The 22,201-nt window shown below is 35.1% G+C and overlaps 1 protein-coding gene across 3 annotated transcripts in view; it reads right to left on the bottom strand.

Annotated features, from left to right (window-relative positions):
- Window positions 1–22,201, bottom strand: part of WWP1 (WW domain containing E3 ubiquitin protein ligase 1) — a 55,671-nt gene that overhangs the window by 3,386 nt on the left and 30,084 nt on the right. For 2 of the 3 annotated variants that reach the window (XM_069854310.1, XM_069854312.1), the window contains 15 exons: window positions 22,109–22,175; window positions 19,876–20,057; window positions 16,451–16,799; window positions 14,316–14,411; window positions 13,500–13,674; window positions 10,733–10,787; window positions 10,556–10,640; window positions 10,330–10,458; window positions 9,764–9,836; window positions 9,602–9,673; window positions 8,469–8,557; window positions 5,703–5,862; window positions 2,717–2,850; window positions 2,493–2,633; window positions 1,014–1,134 (listed from right to left, as the gene is read on the bottom strand). In XM_069854310.1, coding sequence (XP_069710411.1) covers window positions 1,014–1,134; window positions 2,493–2,633; window positions 2,717–2,850; window positions 5,703–5,862; window positions 8,469–8,557; window positions 9,602–9,673; window positions 9,764–9,836; window positions 10,330–10,458; window positions 10,556–10,640; window positions 10,733–10,787; window positions 13,500–13,674; window positions 14,316–14,411; window positions 16,451–16,799; window positions 19,876–20,057; window positions 22,109–22,175 — 1,928 coding nt within the window. The remainder of the gene's footprint in view (window positions 1–1,013; window positions 1,135–2,492; window positions 2,634–2,716; window positions 2,851–5,702; window positions 5,863–8,468; window positions 8,558–9,601; window positions 9,674–9,763; window positions 9,837–10,329; window positions 10,459–10,555; window positions 10,641–10,732; window positions 10,788–13,499; window positions 13,675–14,315; window positions 14,412–16,450; window positions 16,800–19,875; window positions 20,058–22,108; window positions 22,176–22,201) is intronic. The other variant, XM_069854311.1, reaches the window with a different exon arrangement.

Genomic DNA, 22,201 nt, shown 5'->3' with positions numbered 1-22,201 from the left:
GTGCTCTGAAAGCTTGCATACCAGAAACTTAGTTTCTTCTGACTAATAATGCAACGGTAAAAGATACTACCTTTCTCATAAAAGGAATTTTTTTCATTAAAGGGGATATTACTTTTCCCATTAAAACTTTGTCTCGTATTCCAAGATGATGATGATTACATTGCTGATCCTGCTAGTAAAGATAAAACACACTGCAAAGTTTAAGTCTGCAAAGCATCCATTGTAAGAGGCAATGAAAGCTGGAAGTCCTAAAGGTAAAGCCTTCTAGAAAACTGAATACTAAATAAAACAGATTAAAGCACTCGCTCAGATTAAAAAAATTCCATTTAACTTAAGAAGCTTTCAGAACACTGCTCATTATTTACAGGGAACTTTTGCAGGTCTCACAGAAATAAATAAGCCTAGCACTACACAGCTTTTTGGCTCTGCTCCAAATTGCAAGCCCAATAGTGAACATTGGTCAGACTGATTGTTAAGTAAACATGGTGCATGCAAGCGATCAGCTCTTCGGTTACATAGTGAGGATCTGCAAAATTCAGCTTCAAACCTTCTTGGTTCCTCCACCTTTCTGTCCTTAACTGTATTAACTGTAAAATCTATCCCTTAGACCATGTATGTGAAACTAAACGACCACTGTACACCAGAACCAATTTCCATGCACATCTGTTACAAGGCAATTCTACCTATCTACCACAGTCTGAAGTTTTCTATAACGAACAGATCCATCTGTTACACCATGTTATGATCCTTTCACAGGAACTTCCAAACACACTTACATACCGAGGACAGAACAAAAAATTCCCAACTGCTGAACACCATGAAACACTGATGCAATAGATACTGGCTTTTCACCACGATATATCTCCACTGCTCATATTAAATATCCATGTTCCAGAAGCTATCAAATGCAGCACACGAGAGACGAGAGATTGAAGTTGACCTACCTAGCTATTTAATCATTCCATATGTATTAATTTTGCAAAAGGTAAAAAACATTGAAGAGAAAACCTCACCTCCAACTCCTTTTCATCAAAATAGTGTAGCCACTGTAGAGGAACAACTTCATTAAAACCATCAAGAAAAGCTTTGGTTTGTTCTCTAACTCCCCGAGAAAATCGCCACTCAGCCATTAGCCTGGGATGGAAAAAAAGAAACATAAATTAAACATCAATTACTAGTACACAAGAAAAAGTTCAAACACGTATGATTGTGGGTGTGCTCTCATGTGGTAACGCTCCTGCCAATTTTACTTTCTTACACTGTATGATTCCACAGACTACAAGGGACCTACCATACTAATATTATTGCAAATCTCCAAACTCAGGTAACAGTAACGAGATATGCTTAGATTACCATTCCAGTTTAAAAAAAAAGTATTTATTTATTTATTATTATTATTAACCTATTAGCCTTTTCATTAAAATAATGCTACTTAGGCATTATGATTTTGTTACGTAAAAATTTGATTTTAAAGAGAGCATAATACTAGTGTTTTAGTGGTAAAAAGAAAAAATTTACACTGATTTTAAAATACTCTGTTCTTGAGCAAAAAACACCATGTAGGCAAAGAATATTAAGAAATACTGTTGGATACCTATAACTACGGTTGCCAAATACCTCCAGCACAAGACTATTTTGAGCTTCAGCAAAGAATCATTTTCAGTCATTTTCTGGTTTAAGCTTCTGATTTATGCTAGAGTCAGAAGAAGAGGTAATGGGTTTTAGGTTTCAACTACAACGGTCAAGACACTTGTGAATAAAAAAAAATAAAAATAAAAATAAAAATCAATCAACATATACATACTACAGAAACTATTTCACTGAGAAACTAAAAGCAGCTAACTTAGGTGAAAACTTTACGTGCAGCACTGGACACACTATACTACGTAAAAGGATCTGTGTGCATGCGGTTTTGAGACCACTCTGAATACAGGAATCGGAAATACAGGTTCAGAAAAAGAAACGCAGTGATGACAGTAGCAGGAAAAAGCACTACAACAGAATAAAGAGAAAAAATAGCTCCCATTCCACATTATACACCCATTCTGAATTTCAGTTTCCACAGTGACAGCGAAGTTGTGAACAATTTTGAAATCCTCTGTCAAATACATGTCTTCCCTCCACCAGGATTTGTTACCTGAATTTACTGAAAACAGGCTTGCTTATTTTCAGTTTTACCTGTTCTCTCATCCAACAGGTAAAAAGAGAAGTCACCTTCCCTCTATTGAGTCTTTTATTTTTTTCCTGGGGCAGGGGGTGCGTGGGGGAGAGGAAAGAGGGGAATAGGGGAGATTAAATTTACCAAGAGATCATGTGTACCAAGATTGCAAAATGTACCAAGATACCATTTCAATAATAGTTCCAGTAATTACATAGTAGTATTAAAGCAAAAATAAAACTAAAAGGAAAAAAAAAAATCATATACTGTGTCAGAAAAAGGCTAGAGCAACACAAGAAATATCTAACACTTTTCAACATCTACACCTTCCTACCCAATATATTCTTCTTTGTTCTCCTCAGTTACCAAGATATTTGAACCTCCTGATTTCAGTTCATGTGAAGTTACTTTTCCTAAGAGCTCCATATCCACACAGAAGTACATTTCCAAGTTACACTCCTCGATGTTATTATCCCTGAATGAAAAGAAAAAAACTTAATGAATTCTATGTAAACAAAAATTTATAAAACCTCACACACACAAAAACAACCTACAAACCTTATCCAAATTAGGGAGTTGTAAAATTCAGTATCAATAGATTCTAGGTCCTTAATAGTAAGTTTCTTGCTCAGCATTCGTTTGTAGAAAGGCAGAGAAAAACCAGTGTCAATAAATTTTCCATGAAACAATGCCTGTTGGACAGAATAAAAAGTCTGTTTAGCTTTTATCAAACTTCTGAATTATTGAAGTATTTGTGGACTTGAATTCTTTTTTTCCTTTCGCCTTCAAATAATAAAAAGTACCAAGTAGCAGTAGCAGCTTGGTATTTAAAAACAACAAAACATAACACCAACTGGGAAGAAAAAAAGGATTAATTGACAAAATTTATCCAAACATATATTATCATTACAAATTAGAAATTATTTGATTTAAAAAACCCTTCTGATTAAAGGATGACATCTATGAAAAGAGGAAATTACTAAATTTCCCCTTTAGTATGTGGATTGGTATTTATGTCAAGTATTATTTGCTCCTACCTGATCATAATATTTGATCCTACTCAAGTACTACTGCCGTTTTTTACTACATACATCATACTACATACATACATCCTAAAAAAATCATTCTTTACACAATGCTGCTGCAGCTTATAAAGAGCAGTTTAAAAATACAATCACATACTGCTTGGGAAGAGCTCTGGGAATCATATTTTTTTACAGGTGATTACTAGAACTGAGAAATGATTCTCCCTTTTACTGTAAAAATGAAATTGGAAAAAAAAAAAAAAAGAAACAGAAACAAACCAAAACATTATCACACTTCTCTCACCATGCATGCACGAAGGGTATGAGCTAATTTGTAGTACTGAAGCACAGCATTACACACACACAGTGTTAACCTCTACATGGACTCAGTTCATCTGAGAGCTAACAGCACAGCTGTAACTATGACATTTTTTTTTCTTTATCCTTATCAAGTACACTTTCTTCAACCAAAAAACTCTTCAAAAAATCATCCTAAACTTAGGCCACATATGGTACTCAACACCTGTCTTTCCTTATAGCTGAAATTCTATAAGCAGAAGAGCCAATGTAACAGCCCATTTCCTCCAGAAAAAGGCTTCATCTTTTTCCCTCTGCCTTCTGACTTCACCCCTACGGCTCATTCTAGCATGCATTTCCTACTGCTTAAGAGAGCTTTAAAAGGTTCTCTCAGAGGCCTTTATTTATTTACTGTGTATTTATTTATAAACTATTCTATACTCCTCATGGGAGAGAGACCTGACAGAAATGGAGAAATTGAAAGTCAAGTGCAGCATCCAGCCATACAATTACCTGCTTTTTGCAAAAGGAAGCTCTTAAATCATCTCATTTAATGTCTATGATAATCATACAGCAAAATATAAAAGTTGCCTCAGCCAACCTTATTTAACAGCTTTGTGTTAGAGATTAAGATGTGCATTTTTTTGTGTGCAACCCCATTTCAGCTGAAGATATCTGTAGTTATTTCAGTACTTAAAAACAAAAGACGTCTTTATGTTCTGAAAGTCACACCTACTTTAGAACTGTGGCAAGGACAGAAACTACACCTGCACTTGAAAAGCCTATCTAGACTCATTAAAAATATTCCAATTTACATTATCACTTGAGCTATTTTAAGCTACTAGAGGATATCTCAGGGAGTACTGCAGAAAGTGTCACGTATAAACCATGGATACCCTCAAACCTTACGGCTGACCACATTAGGTACCATTACACCCCTCTTTCTCTCTCTCCACCTTAGAGAATTTAAAATAAAAATACAGAAATACTTCAGGAATGAAAAGTTTGTCTTTAAATTACATTAAATACTTCATAATTAAATTCTCTTCTATGATGTGTACTTCTACAAAGTAATTTTCCTAAAGTTAACATTTCAATTATAGATTTATCTTATGGCACAAGATCAAAAATTACTGACTAAAAGAAACAGAATTGGCTCTAGTATCTAGCTGGCTTTATCATATCTTCCTTCTAAACGGCATTAGAGCTTGCTCAGGATTCTAAAAGAAAAGAGTTGAGAGCCTACTGAAAGTATTAAACCAATGAAATAAATTTCCATGTCAGCACATAAACAGGGAACTTGGCCATAAAATCCTTGAAATCAGAGACTTCAAAACTGAACAAATTTGCTTCTCAAGAAGCATCTATAAGAAAAGCAAAACCAAGAAAATCCTCAAATCAAACTTATTTTAATTCTGAAAGTATTTTCCCATTTATGTTACACTTTGTATTTATTCTAATTTCATATAAAAAGCCTGAAAAACAGGAGAAAACAACAGTCTATTACATCTGAAAATGTGCTTATCTACTCTTTTTGGTTTTACTATTCATTATATTCAGGGATGTTACTAAGGGCTACCTATAGACATCATCATGATTATGTGAAAAGACGGCTCTATCACTAGATGGAAGGACAGAAATGTGACACAGTAGGAGTCCGCTATAGAAAACTGACTCAGTGATACCAGCAGAAGAAATATTACAACATGCCTCATCAGCTTTTAGTTTAAGAGAAACCTGATGGCGAGAATCTGTTCCCTACCAGCTTCTGCTGTCCTCAGTATCCGACCTTTGTATCCAAGTGCATACAGTCAAATGAAGGCTCACTGTACTCCACAACACATTTCTAACTCATTTATTCAAATAAAGTAAGGTACACCAGGTGCAACTGAGGAGCCTTTTTCAGAAAATACTAGTCACATTTGTCAGAGCATCAGTATTCAGACACTCAATCGAACAGCCGTTTGCATGAAGTGCACACATCCAATTGATAAAAATAAAATATTATACTGAATGTCATACTAACTTTCATCATGATCTCAGGAAAGTTGAATGCATAAGAGACTTAACTCTCAGTGAATATTTTGGCTTAATAACCTTACATGCCTTAATCTTCCATTTCTAAGAGATTAATATAACCTTTATTAACTGTAAAAACAAATACTGTTCAGGAATAAATGTATAGCTACAGCAAATAATAAAACCTTAAAAATCTAACCTACCATGGCAATAAAGCGCCCAATGAAACAGAAATATGAAAGATGGTCAGGATTGATTGTTGATGCTGGATTTATCTGCAGGCAATAGTTGCTCTTGCCAGCATACTCAAATAGGCAGTACATAGGATTCAGTACTTCATGGGAAAGCAAGAAAAACCATTCTCTAAGGAAAAAAAACATGTATACACATAAAAACCATCACATACAGATGTTTAACACCATTCCCCTTAGGTAACTCACAAAATGGTCAAAATATACACAAACTTAGAAAAATAATATAAGCAATGTTGCATTAGAATCACAGAATATATGGCATTATATACTTAAATATTAAAAAAAAAATCATCATTGACAATGATAATGTTAGAAAGATACAGCTTCCAAAGTTCAGAAACGATTAAGATTGTCCCCTTGAGCGCACACACATGCCCCCAACCTCATAGCACTGGTTTTAGCAGCATATTAGCAACATTTTTGCCTAAAGAGTCCTTGCCTCGACCATTACACGGTACGTATTAAAAAAAAATACACATTATTCCATGGGCAGTGCTTATTAGAAACAACCTAGGTAAAATAAAACCAAAGGAATAAAACCCCAAACCACAGCACACCTTATTTGCTTCCCCAATCTGACAGCAGGACAGACACGGAGTTCCTATCGTTTAATAAATTACCATGCATCAGTTAAGCTCACAGGACACAACAATGTGAATTTTTCTCAATTTTTGTTGAGGTTTAACTAATATGTGTTATTCAACACTATGACAGTTTCAAACTCAGCTGACCTGAAATAAACATAGAAGCTGGTTTTTAAGTGTTAGGATAACTGATTTTTAGAATATTTGTTGCTTTATAGTGTTTCTATATAACCAGCATTTGCATATATATTCAGGAGTTTTTGTATCAGGCCCTAAATGCTTGAAACTGAACAACTGGGCTTAGTAAAAAGCCACAAAAAAAGCTAAAAGTCTACGCTATAATAACTAGAGAGACTGAATCCGACCCTGGACTGCCTTTCAGCTGTCACATTTAAGAAGTGTCTTTTCCATCCCTTTATCTACTACAGATCAGGGAACAGAAATGAGAGGTTCGCAGGGATGTTTCTACTAACAATCCTACAATTTCAGGTCACAAATCACAATTTGCTAGAACAGACTTCCAACCCAAAGGCCAAATACAAACAGTAAACAGAGAAAGGTAGCCAGGATATGGTAACCCTGGCAGGGTTCTGTCTATCTTCTAATAAGCAAGAGAAATTGTAAAGCATTTTATGCAAGCTTTATAGTGATATAATTATATTAACTCTGCATAGAAGCAGCAGATTTAAAAGGCATTTAAATTAGATCAAAGAAATCAGTCATCAACAAGAAGTGTGAAGAAGCAATGAATTTTTCATATCAAAAGCTAGAACTAGCCACAGGACAGTGTCATAGTGGTCCTGCTAAACACAGGTAAAAAACTGGAGAGAACACTGACTTCAGCTTGCTGAGAGACAGGTGATAAATCAGGTGCATCAGTTTTCTATATTTGTATTAATTCATTATTACATTAGAGTAATGAACATTTACTCACTGTCATTTAAGAATTCTCAGCTCGAGTTACAATGAGATCCTGGCTGCTTCTCAATTTCACATACAACATTTCGGGCAAGAATTATCCCTAGAACTATGAAATTATACTACTTATATATTTGTTGTTTATTTATTTATTCTGCTAGTTTCTGTGACTGTCTTCAGTTAAATTATTCTGACCACTTCTTTGGAATACTTTGCTTCCCTGGAACAGATCGCTTGAACTCTCTTGGTTCACATCCTACACACAGGGCCATCACAAATTGGAGTCCTCCCTACAGTCACCCCCAAAAGCCTATCAGATATTGTAATATAGCAGCATAACCACTCATTCAAAGCTCATCCTTCAGAGGCAAGCTTCCTTACTTACAAATGCTACACATTTTTACTGAACTTCATTTTAACAGAGTAAGCTACATAAAATCAGAACAAAACCAAACCAGAAGACTTTTACATAAAAAAAAAAGAACAAAACAAGGGAAAAAAAATCTATAAAATCTATCACCTATGACCACTTCTAATTCCCCAGATCTGCAATAGTTCTGAAATCTTCATCCTAAGGGTAGCATTTCAGTCAAGTAACTGCTATCAGTAGTCAGTGATTATCCTCTATACGGTCAATAGATGAAATACACTTTGTGTATGACTAGCCTGTTAGCAGATTTTCCAATCTAAGTTCTACTTCGTATTCTAGAAAAACTTGTAGTTTAGCCATTTCACATTCCTCTGTATCCAATTTAGTCTATTTGTCTGCCATTACCTCATGACTGCACTACTCTCCTGTTGTTTACACCTTTTCTGTTCCTATCAGCTCCAACCTGGTATTTGGTTGATTTTTTTCCCAAAAAGCAAACTGCTTTATTTTTCCACAGACCCCACCTTCCAGGGAAGTGGATAGGAAGTTTCTGAAATAAGTCAGTCTAGAGCAATTAACCAGCATTAAAAAATCTAATCTAAGCATCAATCATTGTCAAAGAACTGAACAACTGAGACCACATTTCTACTAATGCAAGGTTATAATCCATAATAATAGCCAGTGCTGCTAGTTCCACTTCCTCAATATATTAAGTGGAAGTAAAAGGTAACTAGGGTCAGACTGCAAAACTAAGTAGTTTCTTTGCCAAGAAAATGACATAACAAATCAAAAATAGAGCGCTACTAAAATAATAGAACCTATTTAAAACAAATTTTCTTTTACCTTGCCAAGCCACCATAATCCAATCCTTCTTCTCCTCTGAATATAACATATAATCTTCTTCTCAAATCATAGGGTTTTAATGCCATAATCTATCAAAATCACCAAAAAATTGTAATAAGTTATAAATTATGCATTGTCGACAATTGCTCCTCCTTTTTCAGCTTTTAACTGATACAGACACGTCACATGTTTACACAGACATGACAAGCAATTAGACCAACTCATGGAACACGCAATCAATGAACTGCACATAAAAACACCAACTCGGACTTAAAAACCTTGAGCAGCAGACTGCTAGTAAGTGGGAGGGCATATCTAGAAAGTATCACTATATTGTTTTCCTTTTTTTATATTCTTCCTAAGGTATCAATTATCATGAAAGGAAAAGAGGCGAAAAAGCATCTCATCTGAAATATTACAAGTTTTTTGTTTTAGGCAAAACATTTAAAAAAAGTAACTTACTCTAATACAAAGTAAGTGTAGTATACTTTCACCGATAACATACTTTTTACTCATAGAAAATCCCTCCCCAGATATTTTAATATGGTGACAGCAGCAAGAATTGTCATTTCACAGACAATGCAAAGAAAGAAGGAAGGAACATACATTGCCTGCAGACTACAACAGCAAAAGCTTTGATTACACAGATTTAATGTTTGAAGGACAAAGCAGGACACCAGCTTTAATTGGAGAAAATAACGTTTTGTAATGGATATAACCACACACAAGAATCAGAAAAGCAAATCTGATGTGGTTAAGTTAACATGGCATGCAACATGGCCAAGCTATGGAACTCCTTACCACAGGATACTATAAACTGACAAAAGTTCAGAAGAGGAGCACAGACAAGCTCACAGAAGAGAAGACCCATGAGGATTATTAAAAACCCTGAAACCACGTCAAGCTCAAGAAGTATTTAAATTGCAAACAGCTGGGAGCTGAAAGATCATTTGGTAGAAGTATTAGATACATTACTTCTGCTCACGCAGTCTTCAATAAAAATCCCCCTTTGGCTAATACCAGAGGAAGATTACTGTGCCTGAAGGACCATACTGTGCCTGAAGGACCAGCTATGGTCATTTTTGTTCTTACATTTTGTCTTGATAAACAAACAACAATCTTTGCAGGCTTACTTGCTGGAAGGAATCCTCAAACAAAGTCTGTCTGGATACATTGATTTTCACATGACTTGGCAGTGCATTGGACTGTAATCACAAGGCAATGATGTTAAAAGGCAGCACATATAAATGTAAATTCAACTAGTTTCAAAAAGTAACTAATTACTTAATCAGTACCTGACACAAGTAACGGAAGTGAGCAAGTTTCCACCTAAAGCTACGCTCATAAGCAATCTGTGGCCCTTTATTTCTGTAAAGAAATATATTTAAGATACATTAACCATACAGACATAAAGCAATATTTTCAATGCTAAACAACGGCATGTAGACTTCAAAAATACCTTAATATTGCTATTGTAAGATAAGATCAGAAACAAAATGCAGTCGATGGTTTAGTCAGCCAGTCTTCCTGCCTCCCACTCATTTTTTTTTTTTTAAGATGCTAATCAATTTACCAAATTTGTGAGAAAGGTAGAGATCCAGAGGATTTCAAACCCTTATCAATCAAATCCTTATCAATAAATTACAATAAAATCAATAAATAAATAAATATTAATATCAATAAATCCTTATCAATAAATCAACCAAAGGAGAGACTTCTTCACTGCAAGACTGTTCAACTCGTTCATAATTTAGTGCTCAATTTCAGCTAAATGTACAGATTGCTTCCTAGTACGAGAAGACTTCATCATTAATCTATAACAAGTTAAAACATTAAAAAATATATTTAATTTCTCACTTACACAGAAGACTTCCCAGTGCGAGGATCATTGAAGGTGGTGGTTCTTGTATTATGGTCAACAAAATATCTGACACCTTCTCTGGTATATCTGATTTCCCAGCCCTCTGGAAGAGGGTCCTCATTTTGTAAACTGCAAAAGAAATTGCACAATACTTTTTCCCCCCACATCATGACATATAAGAACTAAGCAAGATCTTTTTATCTGCACAGTCAATATACACACCTACCCTTGAGTTCGAGGGTCTTCCCACTGCGTTGTCTTTGTGTTATGATTTACAAAATACACCCTGTCATTTGAATCCACTCTCCTTTCTAGGGAAAAAAAAAAGAAAAAAAACCCACTATACAACAATTGCATTCCAAATTTCTGTAACTGTCACTAAATCATCACCTAAATAACTTACCCCAACCTGGTGGCAAAGGCCCAAGTGGATCATTTTCTGCTGACAGCATTGAAGCCTATTTTAAGAAAAGATGATATTCGGTCATGCCAAATATTATTCATATTGTTTTCCTTAATGTGTAGTAAGATTGTCACTAGTTCTGAAGACTACCCATTCTGAAAAAACACCATGTTATTTTTAGTCTATTTTGTGAAGAAACATAGATTATGCATTTATAAGATATGATTTATGCGCTTGCCCCTACTGCTTCCAACCTAACGTACCCTCCCTATCCTTTCCTGCAGCAAACTCAAGGTTCAGTGGTCTTGAAGTTGTACAGTTTATAAAAGTTTTGCAGAAGCACATATAAGCAGATAAAGCACAATGTTCTTGCTTAAGAACATGCTGTACCATAATAAACATTTCCAAGCACAGACACTTCTGCTGACACAGGCAGATATTTTTTGCTTCTTCAATAGATGATATCTTCCCTTGATGTTTGGCTATTTTCAGAATTTGTCATTCTCTGCAAATGCAGCAGTATGTGGATGGTTAAAATTATACAAATACACAGTAAGGGGGGAAGAAAAAAAAAGTAGTAAAAAAGCCCAGATTAAATTATTATGTAAAACTATGCTACAATATAATGTAACCTTTCAGAAGTTACCTAGTAGCTTCCAAGAATACAAAACATGGGAAAAATAGAACACAAAAGGCAGACATCTCCCAGACTGAAGGATCCATACTTTGATTTATAATTAAAAGCATTCACCCTCTAAAATATTTTGTACACTAAAATTCTGATGGGTTTTTTTTTTGGCAGAATAGAATTTTGATATATAGGAACCAATCTACATTTTCCAAAGAGTATTTTAAAGATCATCTTGCTACTAATACTGCTTTATCTGCCATTTGCAATCCAAAAATCTCAAATCCACTTAGAAGTTTACAACAGCAAATTCAGGCAAAAAAAGCTATGATATTTTTCCTGTGAAACATTAACAGTTCAAGGATCAGAAGAAAAGTCAATAGTTACACTCAGATATCAAAGCTGACTTTTCTTGCCATCACCAACTACTAGATGGGAACAGACAATTATCATTATCTCAGCAGCAAATGCACTTAGCCATTTCTGCTTTGGAAACTATACAGTCACAACAACAATGTAACCAAAGACTTCCCTGTGGTGAGTATAAAAAGAAGAGCAAACAACAGAAAGTGCTGTCTGCCAAAGAACTGAATGGTGGCATGATTCAGAGATTTCCTGTCTTCTTAATAGGTCCAAGGATTTGTGTGTGGCTACTGGCTAATGTATTATTTAACAGAACACACTGAAACACTAGGCAGTGACATGGGATAAACCAGATTCAATAGCAGAAGGAGTACAATATAATAATCCAGGCAAAAATGAAAGTAACTGAACTATATCCTTAACCATTTTTCTTCCTTCAGAGTTCAGTTTTGACTATTCCAGGTAACTGAAGCATTCTCTTAGTCATTAGAAGTATTAATTCACCTTTTTCCAAAAAATAAATCTGACTTATTAACTGTAACATAGGCAGAATCCTAGCATGTCACCAGAAGAAGAAAAGTCAACTGTAGTTTGACTTTAACAATTCTAGAAGAAAAGTGTACAGTAGCATTAAAGTAAAAACAGAATAGAATAGAATAGAATAGAATAGAATAGAATAGATCACACTTCTCCCAACAATTTCCACACACATACATCAAAATATGAGTTCTAGGTATGCAACTGATACACTATTTAGAAACCAGAATTCTAAAGAGATGCAAATGACGTACAAACAATCAAGTTGACTGTGTTTTTCCTTCAAGTATATTCTGTGTCACAAACAAATCCTAATTAATGCTTCTATGGCCAGGTGTCTTATTTTAAGAAATAAGCCTTTGGCTTTCAGTAAGGGGTATCACTAATTGAAAAAAGGAAAGTAATTTAATTAAAAAATATATTGTTCCCCAAGAGAATTAATCTAGCTCAAAACAAAATAAATAGTAGGATCGGGGAAAGTAAGTTTTCGTAGATGTTTAAACAACTGATAAAAGTAGGACATAAGTACAGAAAGTTGTTCAGCAAAACCTCTTGGCTTGATATATTTTAGCTTGGATTTGCATTAGAAGTTACCAATGTGTAAAAAACAACTGAAGGGAGGGCTGCAAAAAGGGAAGAACCGGGTTCTTTCCAGTGGCACCCACTGACAGGACCAGAGGTGCTGGGCACAAACTGAAAAACTGAATATCAAGAAGCACTTCTCCACTGTGAGGCTGGCTGTAGAGTCTCTGTCTTTGCATCACTCACTTCTCTTCTGAGAGAAATGGAAAACTATGTAGGAAATACCAGAGCTGAACCAGGTGCATAAGTCTCTAAATGAGCTCAAAGTAAAAAAATCATCATCTACTGATAAATTACTCCTATTCACTAGAACAGTTTTAGGCCACTTGATGTTCAAAACGCCCATAACCCAGCTTTTGTGTTACTTTTCAGTTCAGGGACTGCTTTAATTTTACCTCGTACTACTGTGATTAAAAAAAACTAAGTATCATGTAGTACACAAAGCTCAAGTTTCAGAACAGACTTAGAAGGCAGTATTTTTTTGCCATTAAGAACCACTTTTGTTAATATTTTTCAACAGAATCAGAATATGAATTACTGATGCCAAATGCCTCATAACATAGGAGCTGAGTAGACACAAAACCAGTTTAGAAAGAGTTAAAGAATAAAAAGTATATCTATACCTCTCTACTAATTTCTAAATTTTATGTAAGTTACCGAATAGAGGTATCGTTGGTTAAACTGTTGCATAGCTCCCTGCAGTTGATTCCGTTGAGATTGCCATTGCTCAAAGTTCCTGACTGATTCCATTGTTGGTCGCTGCCATGTTGTTGTTCTGGTGTTATGGTCCACATAGTAAACTCTCCCACGATCATCCACTCTTCTTTCCCAGCTTTCAAGAAACACAAATATTAGCAGCTAAATTTTTCAGTAAAATTACTTAACTATTTTTCTCTTTATCCTAAATTCCTAGACGGCACATGAATGAAGTACTGGAGTCACAGGCATAATTTTATTTTGTAAAGGACAAAAAAGTACTCTTCAACTCTGCTGGTAGAAGGACAACCACACTGAGCAAACATAGATTTTAAGAAATAGTATGCTCAACTCTGTCATCTCATTTTTAGCTCTGGAAATTTCTCTGACCATAGGCAATGTTGGGAGGTTTCACAGAAAATGCTTTGCATGGAGATCGAAGGTTTGGAACCAGTGTCCTACACCTAGTTGTGTCACTTAACTAAAGGTGTGAAACATGCATTATTTAGTGCTTCAATTTTAAAGGAAGAACAAAATAATTCATTAAGTGTATTTGAACAAGTGATCAGAACAAGTGACATGTACAATACCAACATTCCTATAACAGTACCTACAATTAATATAATTCTAAATTAAGAAAGCTAGAATTTCTTAATATGTGATGTATGATACAGTTTCAATGAGCTGCTTATTAAACCTAGTACTTTTTTCTGCATCAAACAAACAAAAGAATATAGGGCCTTTATCATAACTAAATTTAAAAAAAATCTACATTACCCAGGAGGCAAGGGCTGTGGTCTTTCCCATGTTGTAGTTCGTGTGTTGTGATCAACATAATAGGTTCTACCATGAGGATCCTTTCTTTGCTCCCACCTGCAAGACAAAAATACTTTCATTTAAGTCAAGGTGAAAATACCTCCATGAATGAAAATACTATGATTCAAAACTCACTCTAAAACACCAAAGAGACCACAGACTAGAATACATATCAGTTACTTTCTACTTGAAGTACTTGGCAACATCACAAAAACTTCTTTAAGGGACTTGATGCATAAAATGACCATATATCAATACCCACAAGCATTTTCAAATTCTTTTTAAGATATATGGAAACAGTCGATTGAGTATCTGCTCAAGGCTTGAATGCTAAAATAACCTCATTCAAAAAGTGTTTAGAGATGCATTTTTGCATTTTCAAGTACACGCCTCTCTCAAAAAAAAGAGGAAGTTTACATAGTTCCCTATATCCAAAAAACAACAGGACCTGTCACAGTGTCCCTGAAATGCATGCTGTCAGATGGTTTTCCTGAGTTTCTATTTCTAACCTGGTAAATTCTCTATCTGATATCCCTGGGATTATTTGTTCAGTTTTAGCTGCAAAGCAAACTTACACTGAAGATGGCAAGAAGATCAAATATTATAAAAAAAAATTTTAAAAAGTGAATTTGCATGCTGCTGAGAACTGCCATCATGCAAAAGAAGTATTCATAAATGGGACAGGAAACCAGGATGAACATTAAAACGAAAAGCTGAAGCCCTTGCTTGCATTAGATACATTAGATTAGACACATCTTATATAAATAATTAATTAGCTCCTAAAAATATAAACAGATACCTTGCCTGTTACTTACATGATTTGATATGCATTTTTCCTTGCTATTAAAAGTACCCTACAAAACTCCTACAGAATGTTTTCTGCAGTTCAAGAGATTAAATGCCAAGATTATACCCACATAAAAGAGGAGCAGCAGCATGTTACTACGGCTAAACATAATGGAGACTTAACCAGACTGGGAGGGAGGGCCAGAAAAAAAAAAAATTAATTTATCCATGGAGTGCACTATGCCCGGAACTCATGATCCTGTGCTCAGTGGGAAAACAATTTATTTTTAAAAATGGTGTGTGGAGGGGGGATGCCCACAGGAGTTGCCACTTATGAAGAACTTCCATTATCAAAGCATCTGAAAATTAAAAACTTTGTAACTCTTCCCCAATAATATATATACACACACACACAGAGTATTTCTATCTTTTTACGTGCTTTTTTCTCCATGTTTATCTAACTGTAGAAATTCAGGTGAAGTGTCACTAGTAACTTACTAAAACTCCTTTAGAGGAAGCAGGTACAATACAGACTCTAATCAGCCACATTGGCACAAGATGTACCCACTTTGAGTAAGAAGTAATTCCTGTGTTCATAAAAATGCTAGAACTGTTAATTTTTTTTAAATAATAGTATGGAAATGTCAGTATTTCCATTTATTTACTTTAGACAACTTTTCATCTGAACATAAAAGCATCTATGAAAAAAAATTCAGATCAATGTATATGTTAGAGTATGTATTAGATTTTCATTAAATATCTAAGCACATCTTCAATTATGCATTCAAGGTCTAGGACTACAGAAGTAATTGTGAACAGTCTAGTAGAATTACCAGTTTCTAGCTATTATGAGCACATACACACACTCCATATCTGTATTTATATCTGTAATATTTTAGGTCTCATTGTTACACAGTAAGCATTCACAAGTATTTCTAGGCTATTTTATCCATTTTTACTTCTCTATAGTTTCATCCCTACTACATTCTCAGAGTTTAAGAGTCAACAAAGTGACAAACTATGACCTATTATGAGTTTGAATATATCAAATGAAAAGTGCATCCATAATGCCCTAGAGTTTGTCTATTTAGAACATAATACCACCTCAGCAAACTGCTTATCATTTGCCACCTTCTGGGACAAGAGCTACTAGTCAGTTACAGCAGCAGTAAAAAACGCATTTTAGATCGAATAACTGTGTCTCACACAACTGACCTGTATTGGGCAGTCTCAGTACATAATTAAATTTGTTTTGTTATATGCATGTTCAAACAAAACATAATTACAGCATTAAAATCAAGCCTACATACCCTGGTGGCAAAGGTTCTGTGCTGGCGCTACCAGGCTGCTGCCTTACAGGTTCTGCAGATGCACTTGAGGTGGAAGAGGATTCCCTTGGTTTTGCTGCATCTGCTGCCGTACTGTTTCTAGCACTAGGCTGAGCAGAGTCTGGTGCAGCTGTCGGCTCTAGTCCAGCAGACACAACAGGTAATGCAGCAGTGTGGCTTTCAGAACAACTAGTTGCGTCTGTTGTTGACTGAGGTTCTTCTGTAGTGTTAGTGCAATCTGAAGACACAGCAGCTTCAACTGAACCTATCGGAGCCTCGGAGACAGAAGAATTACCAGCTTCTGGTGCAGAGGAGGATGACTCACCATTTACTGAGAAATAAGAACATTCATGTATCAGATTTACTGTTTAATTGAGCAGCTTATGGCATAAATGACACTGAAAGAATACGTTCAAGTTGCACCTATGCCTTAAACAGCTTTCTTGTCCAAGATATCAAAAAGTCACTATGCAACCGCCTTAGTTAAGGCGGTAATTAAGATTTACAGTCTGCAAGCCGCTCTCTATACTCCCCTGCTAAGGTAATTTCCTAGTTTCTGCATATCTTGGTCAAGTCAACATTATACTGTACTTTTTACATTACCAAACAGTACGCATCTGCTTCCCAGAAAACAATACTACTTTGTTTGCTTTGAAACTCTGGAATTACATCAACTTCAAAAAAGAATCCTGATTAGTAAAACATGAAGGAAAAATACCAAGAGATAAATAACTTTCTGAAATATGGAAAACTAAGAGGCAGTTTTTGCAGTTGTTTTTGTTTTCCTTTTTCAGAGTTGAGGTATAGAACCCTACAATTAAGCAAAACCCACCTGCAGGTGAGTGTGTGTTTCCAAGTCACACACTTTTTCCAAAAAATCCTGCTCCAAAAGCAGGATTAAAATGCAAAAATTAGTATTTCGCTAACATAACTTACGTAGTTCAATGACTGAAGAAAATTATTTTATAATCACAAAGTAAATCAGCTTCTGTCTTTCAAAAACCAATATAAAAGTCACCCAACTCAAGCAAGCGTAATCTCATAAAAGGTTTCAAGCAGGCATGGATTTAGCAGCAAAAGAGGGCTAATAATTGTTTATTACTCCCAAGCCCATTTGGCCAAACATTCATGAACAGCCATCATCTGCAGAGCTTAACAGAACCATATCTCAGCACTACAAGACCTTGCCTTAGACAAATTAAATCAATACTGCAGACAGTAGAACCCCCATTAAAAGTCAAGCCCCTATATCATTATAAAAGCAGTATATCATTCACAGCTCTCATCTCCTGAACCCCTAATCAACACCAGAGTGATATTTATTAAACTCATCAGTTTGTATCTCTTCTACTGTTGGAATTATTTTTCTACAAAAGTAAATATAATTTGCAATGTAATTATTTAACAACATACTATCAATTTACAATCTCAAGGATTGAGGACAATACAATTCCTCTATACTCACAACCTCATTGATACAGTTTTGCAAAATTTAACTCTAGACTATGCCTATAAAATGCCTCCCATCATTTTAAAGAGGTCATTTACTTTTAATTCTGTATAGCACTCTTACAAATAAAAAATACCTAGATTCTAGTTACTTCTTGCAATACATATACAGTGCCAGCAATTTCTTCCTTTTCCTGATGTCAGAAAAGCATCGCAAAGAATTACAAACCAACAGCAATGTATTTAAACTAGCAAGTCAGTTTCTTTAAAGAATTATTGCTGGGCCATAAATACTTCCTTGATATGCATAATGATAAGCATGATTTTAAAGGCAAATTTGTAAGATCTGTAAAGGCACTGGGTTTTAAACACAACTATTCCAGGTTAGTACATCACTACTTCCAGGTTAAACAGAAGAGCATAACTACATTAAACCATATCAAGACTTCATATTATTTCAAGCAAATGTTACGTATGATATAAAAAAAGAAAAAAAATCATACCTACAAACTCATCAAATTTCTTCAAAATTCTGCTTTAACCAGCAACAATTTTACTTAAATAGGAAAAAAGCTGACTGAAATTTCACTTTCCATTAAAGAAAAATTCAATTCATCCACATGAAAAAGTGAATGGGACTACATAACAAAGTTGGAAGCAAAATAACTGACTAACCATCAGATCTTTTAGTAAGCTGATCTCCAAAACAGATCTATAAAACATTACATCAGCCAATTACCACATCAATTAGATCTCCAACAGCAATTCTGGCAACATCATATGAAATTACAATCCTGCTAAACAAAACAGCATGAGGGGAAAGCGTGTCTTCAGCATATGCTAGAGGCATGTTTTATACCTTGCCTTGAAAAGGGTCTCCAACAACTGGTACAATAGTTGAAAACTGCTATTTCAGTGCTTCAGCGCAAGCTCAGGGAAGATTTCATCAATATTACTACTTGAACAAATCAATTATTTTTGTAATTAACCTATCCTAATAGATTTCAAATGGATCTCTCTACTACTGAAGAAAAAGGGAGCAATGCCTAAATAATATGTATGCCCTCCGGCCCTCAAATGAAAAGAGGGGAATCAAATTCAAGCTCTCCAAATACAGCAAAGCTTCAGAAGGCCTAATGTAATTACCACCTTTTAATGTTCATGATTGTTTCTGCTGTCTTCTGACCACATCCATATTTCCCACTCACTCTACTACAGAAAGTTTGACAGTCTCTGTTCTACTGTTTATTAACAGCCTGCCTATTGAGGGTTTTCTTTCTCTTCTGCTACCACTGTAAGCTCTCTCAAATGGCTGAAAAAAGGCAGGAGGTGCTTAGAAAGCACAGTCATTATGAGATGCAAAGTTTTGCCCATGGAACAAAAAACTAAGAAATACTTTCATTACAGCAAAACAAGTGAAAAGAAAGTTACTTGTCATAATTGAAGCTTTTGTGTTTAAGAGGAAAATGAAACATAGTATTTACCAATACCTGTTTTGAAACAGCATACCTTTTGAAAAAATGGAAGGCAAGCCTGCTACATATCTCAACTCAGAGTACAATAATTCCCTGACAGCACTAGAAATCAGATTTATCTAATGGCAAAAGAAACTGAACTATAATTACTCAAATTAACTGTGAAAAAAAAATCTGATTTTTCCTCCAGGTCACCAGTAATACAGTTTAGTCATCTGGGACAGAGAGATGGAAGTTTTGGATGTTTTGCATCTTTCTTCATGTGAAAAAAAGAACTGATGGGAAAGTATAAAAGAATGGATCTACTCCAGAAAAATTCACAGAAGTGGACATGCAAGACCACGAATTCAAGCCCAGAAACACACTTTCAGTATTTCTGAGATACAACAAAAATGTATAGGAAAGGTGGCTCAACTTCAGGTACGTTTCAAGCAGATAAAAAAGCCTTATGGAATTTTGATCCCATAACTCTTCCATTCTTACCAGTGCTGTTGACAGGCTGAGCTACAAGTGGTTTGGGTACTGGTGTATTTTTGGGTCTAGCTGCAATGTGAGTAGGAGATGGTGTGCTGTCTCCATTAACAGCTTCTGCACAGAATGTATTCTGTACTACCGAGTTGGAAGGTACTTGATTGTCTATCCCATTGGAAATGTCACAAGCAGATCTGGGAAAAACAAAAGATCATTTTAGATTACTACAAGCAACATGTTAAATAGTTATGCAACTAAAACAAATCTTACACTAAATTACATCAAAGAAATAAATAAAGAAATGGAAGTAAATTCACAATGGTTTATAACAGTGCTTGTAACCTAGATGACAGACATGTGCAGAGCCAAAACAATTAAGTAACAAAAGGCAAATCTGGAGTTTGAGGATTTCAAATACTTGAAACAGATAAGATTTAGATTTGCCCATTTCCACTTAATCTTTTACTTGTAAAAACATTAGAATTAAGATGGGCAGACTGGTACATCTTCCAAAACTCTCTTGGGAACCCTTCCACAGTGCAACTATGAGCAGGAAAACTTCCTTCATTAAGCAAGTGGAACAATTAGCTAGTTACAGAATAAGGAAGTAATAAAACTCTTCTTCAGTAAAAGAAAAATAACACCATCTTCTCTAGGCATAGGCAGGACGGAACATTGTGAGGACAGATACACACAGGCAGCTCTGCGTTTATGACATCACATGGAAATAAATGTATTTTAAGGGCTTGTAAATTCCAAGCCTTGTTCAATTACATTGTTTTTACTTAAAGCCACCCAAACACATATATTGTGAAAATTACATTCAATGCCAGCTCCCTATCTTCTCAAGGAGTAGAGGCTAAAAATTAAAGAGAAGTTAAACATATGACAAAAAATGTGACTGTTAGTAGAAGGCCCATTTTGCAGAGCAAGAGAGGACTAGCATTTCCATGCTACCTTACCGAACTCCAAATAAACGGTTTAAACAGAGAATTAAAGCATTATCCCTTTTCAACTCTAGACTGCAAACCTCATTTGCTTCCTAAAGACATGCACATAAGTTACCTTAAAACTTTTCTTCATCTCTTAATTTTAAAATTGTAAATCAAAACTTCTGGATAGCTGTATGGAAAACTACTGTAATTAAAACATCAACATCAAGAGCAGGATCCCAGTAAAAGCCACACCTCCAGTAACAACAGTAGAATGAAAACAAACTATTGTTACTACTATTTCAAAATAGCTAAATCTTACAAGTCACTTGTAATAGTCTCAAACCTTTCTAACAAAAACTAAGGAAAAGTAATTTTTTATCCTCACTCCTTCATATTAGACATCCACAAGGGAACAGAGACAAACTTCCATGCACTAAAAAAAAAAAATCAAGTGTCGCCATTATTCAAGTGCATAGGAATTGTATTTTTTCATTCTATTCTGTGTCAAGAACTTAAAAGAAAAATGGCTCACTGAAAGGTAACTGAGCAGGCCAATAACATTAAATTTATCTGAATGTTGACTTATTTGAGTCACTAGTGGTGAGGTGGCAAACACTGTACTCCTACTTTTCTCCATGTAGTTCTTGAGCTGGTATAAAGATAGAGAAGCCAAGAATGGAGCTCTTAAGTTGATCCCAAAGACTTTATCCTGCCACCTCAGGTTGAAAAAGGCAAACCCTTTGTTTCAGTATTCTGAATTCTGCTTCCTAAACAGAATGTGTCTCAAACAACTTCCTGATCATGGCCTTAAAAAGGAACTGGATAAGGGGGAAGAAATTTAGGCTATTTTTCCTTCTTCCTTCCATTCAGATGGTACATTGCAACAAACAGGTACACACGAATAGGAATGGTTCTAAAATAGCAAAAGACAACGAATAGAATAAGTGCACAAAAGCACACTGAATCACTGTTCCCTTAATCTCTGCTGCAGCATATAGTAGACTATCAGTTGAATTTTTATGTTCAGAGGACTATACATCCAAAAGGCAATGATAAAGTAGTGGAAAGCAGACTCTACCAGCAGAGGACCAACAGAGTCGTACATTTAATTATTCTCAAACTAAAACATGTCATTATCACACAAGCAATGTTTCTAAAACATGCAGCAACATAATTTAGGGCGCAACAGTTAAAATTTATCCCCTCCAAAAGAAAAGTTCTAAAAAATCCCCCAAACCAGCCAAACATTTGAACTGATACATTTGCTAACATACTTAATTTAGTGTAAAAACACAAAAATAAATTCCAACCTGGATGTACTTCTTGCTGAAGCATCTCTGCTTTCATGCACAGCCTCGCCATTTTGCTGAACTTCTACTGAACAGTAAGAAACAAATTCAAGA

Source organism: Phaenicophaeus curvirostris, chromosome 3 (assembly GCF_032191515.1).
Source record: "Phaenicophaeus curvirostris isolate KB17595 chromosome 3, BPBGC_Pcur_1.0, whole genome shotgun sequence".
Classification (NCBI taxonomy): domain Eukaryota; kingdom Metazoa; phylum Chordata; class Aves; order Cuculiformes; family Cuculidae; genus Phaenicophaeus; species Phaenicophaeus curvirostris.
This window is presented reverse-complemented; position numbering and strand designations above follow the sequence as displayed.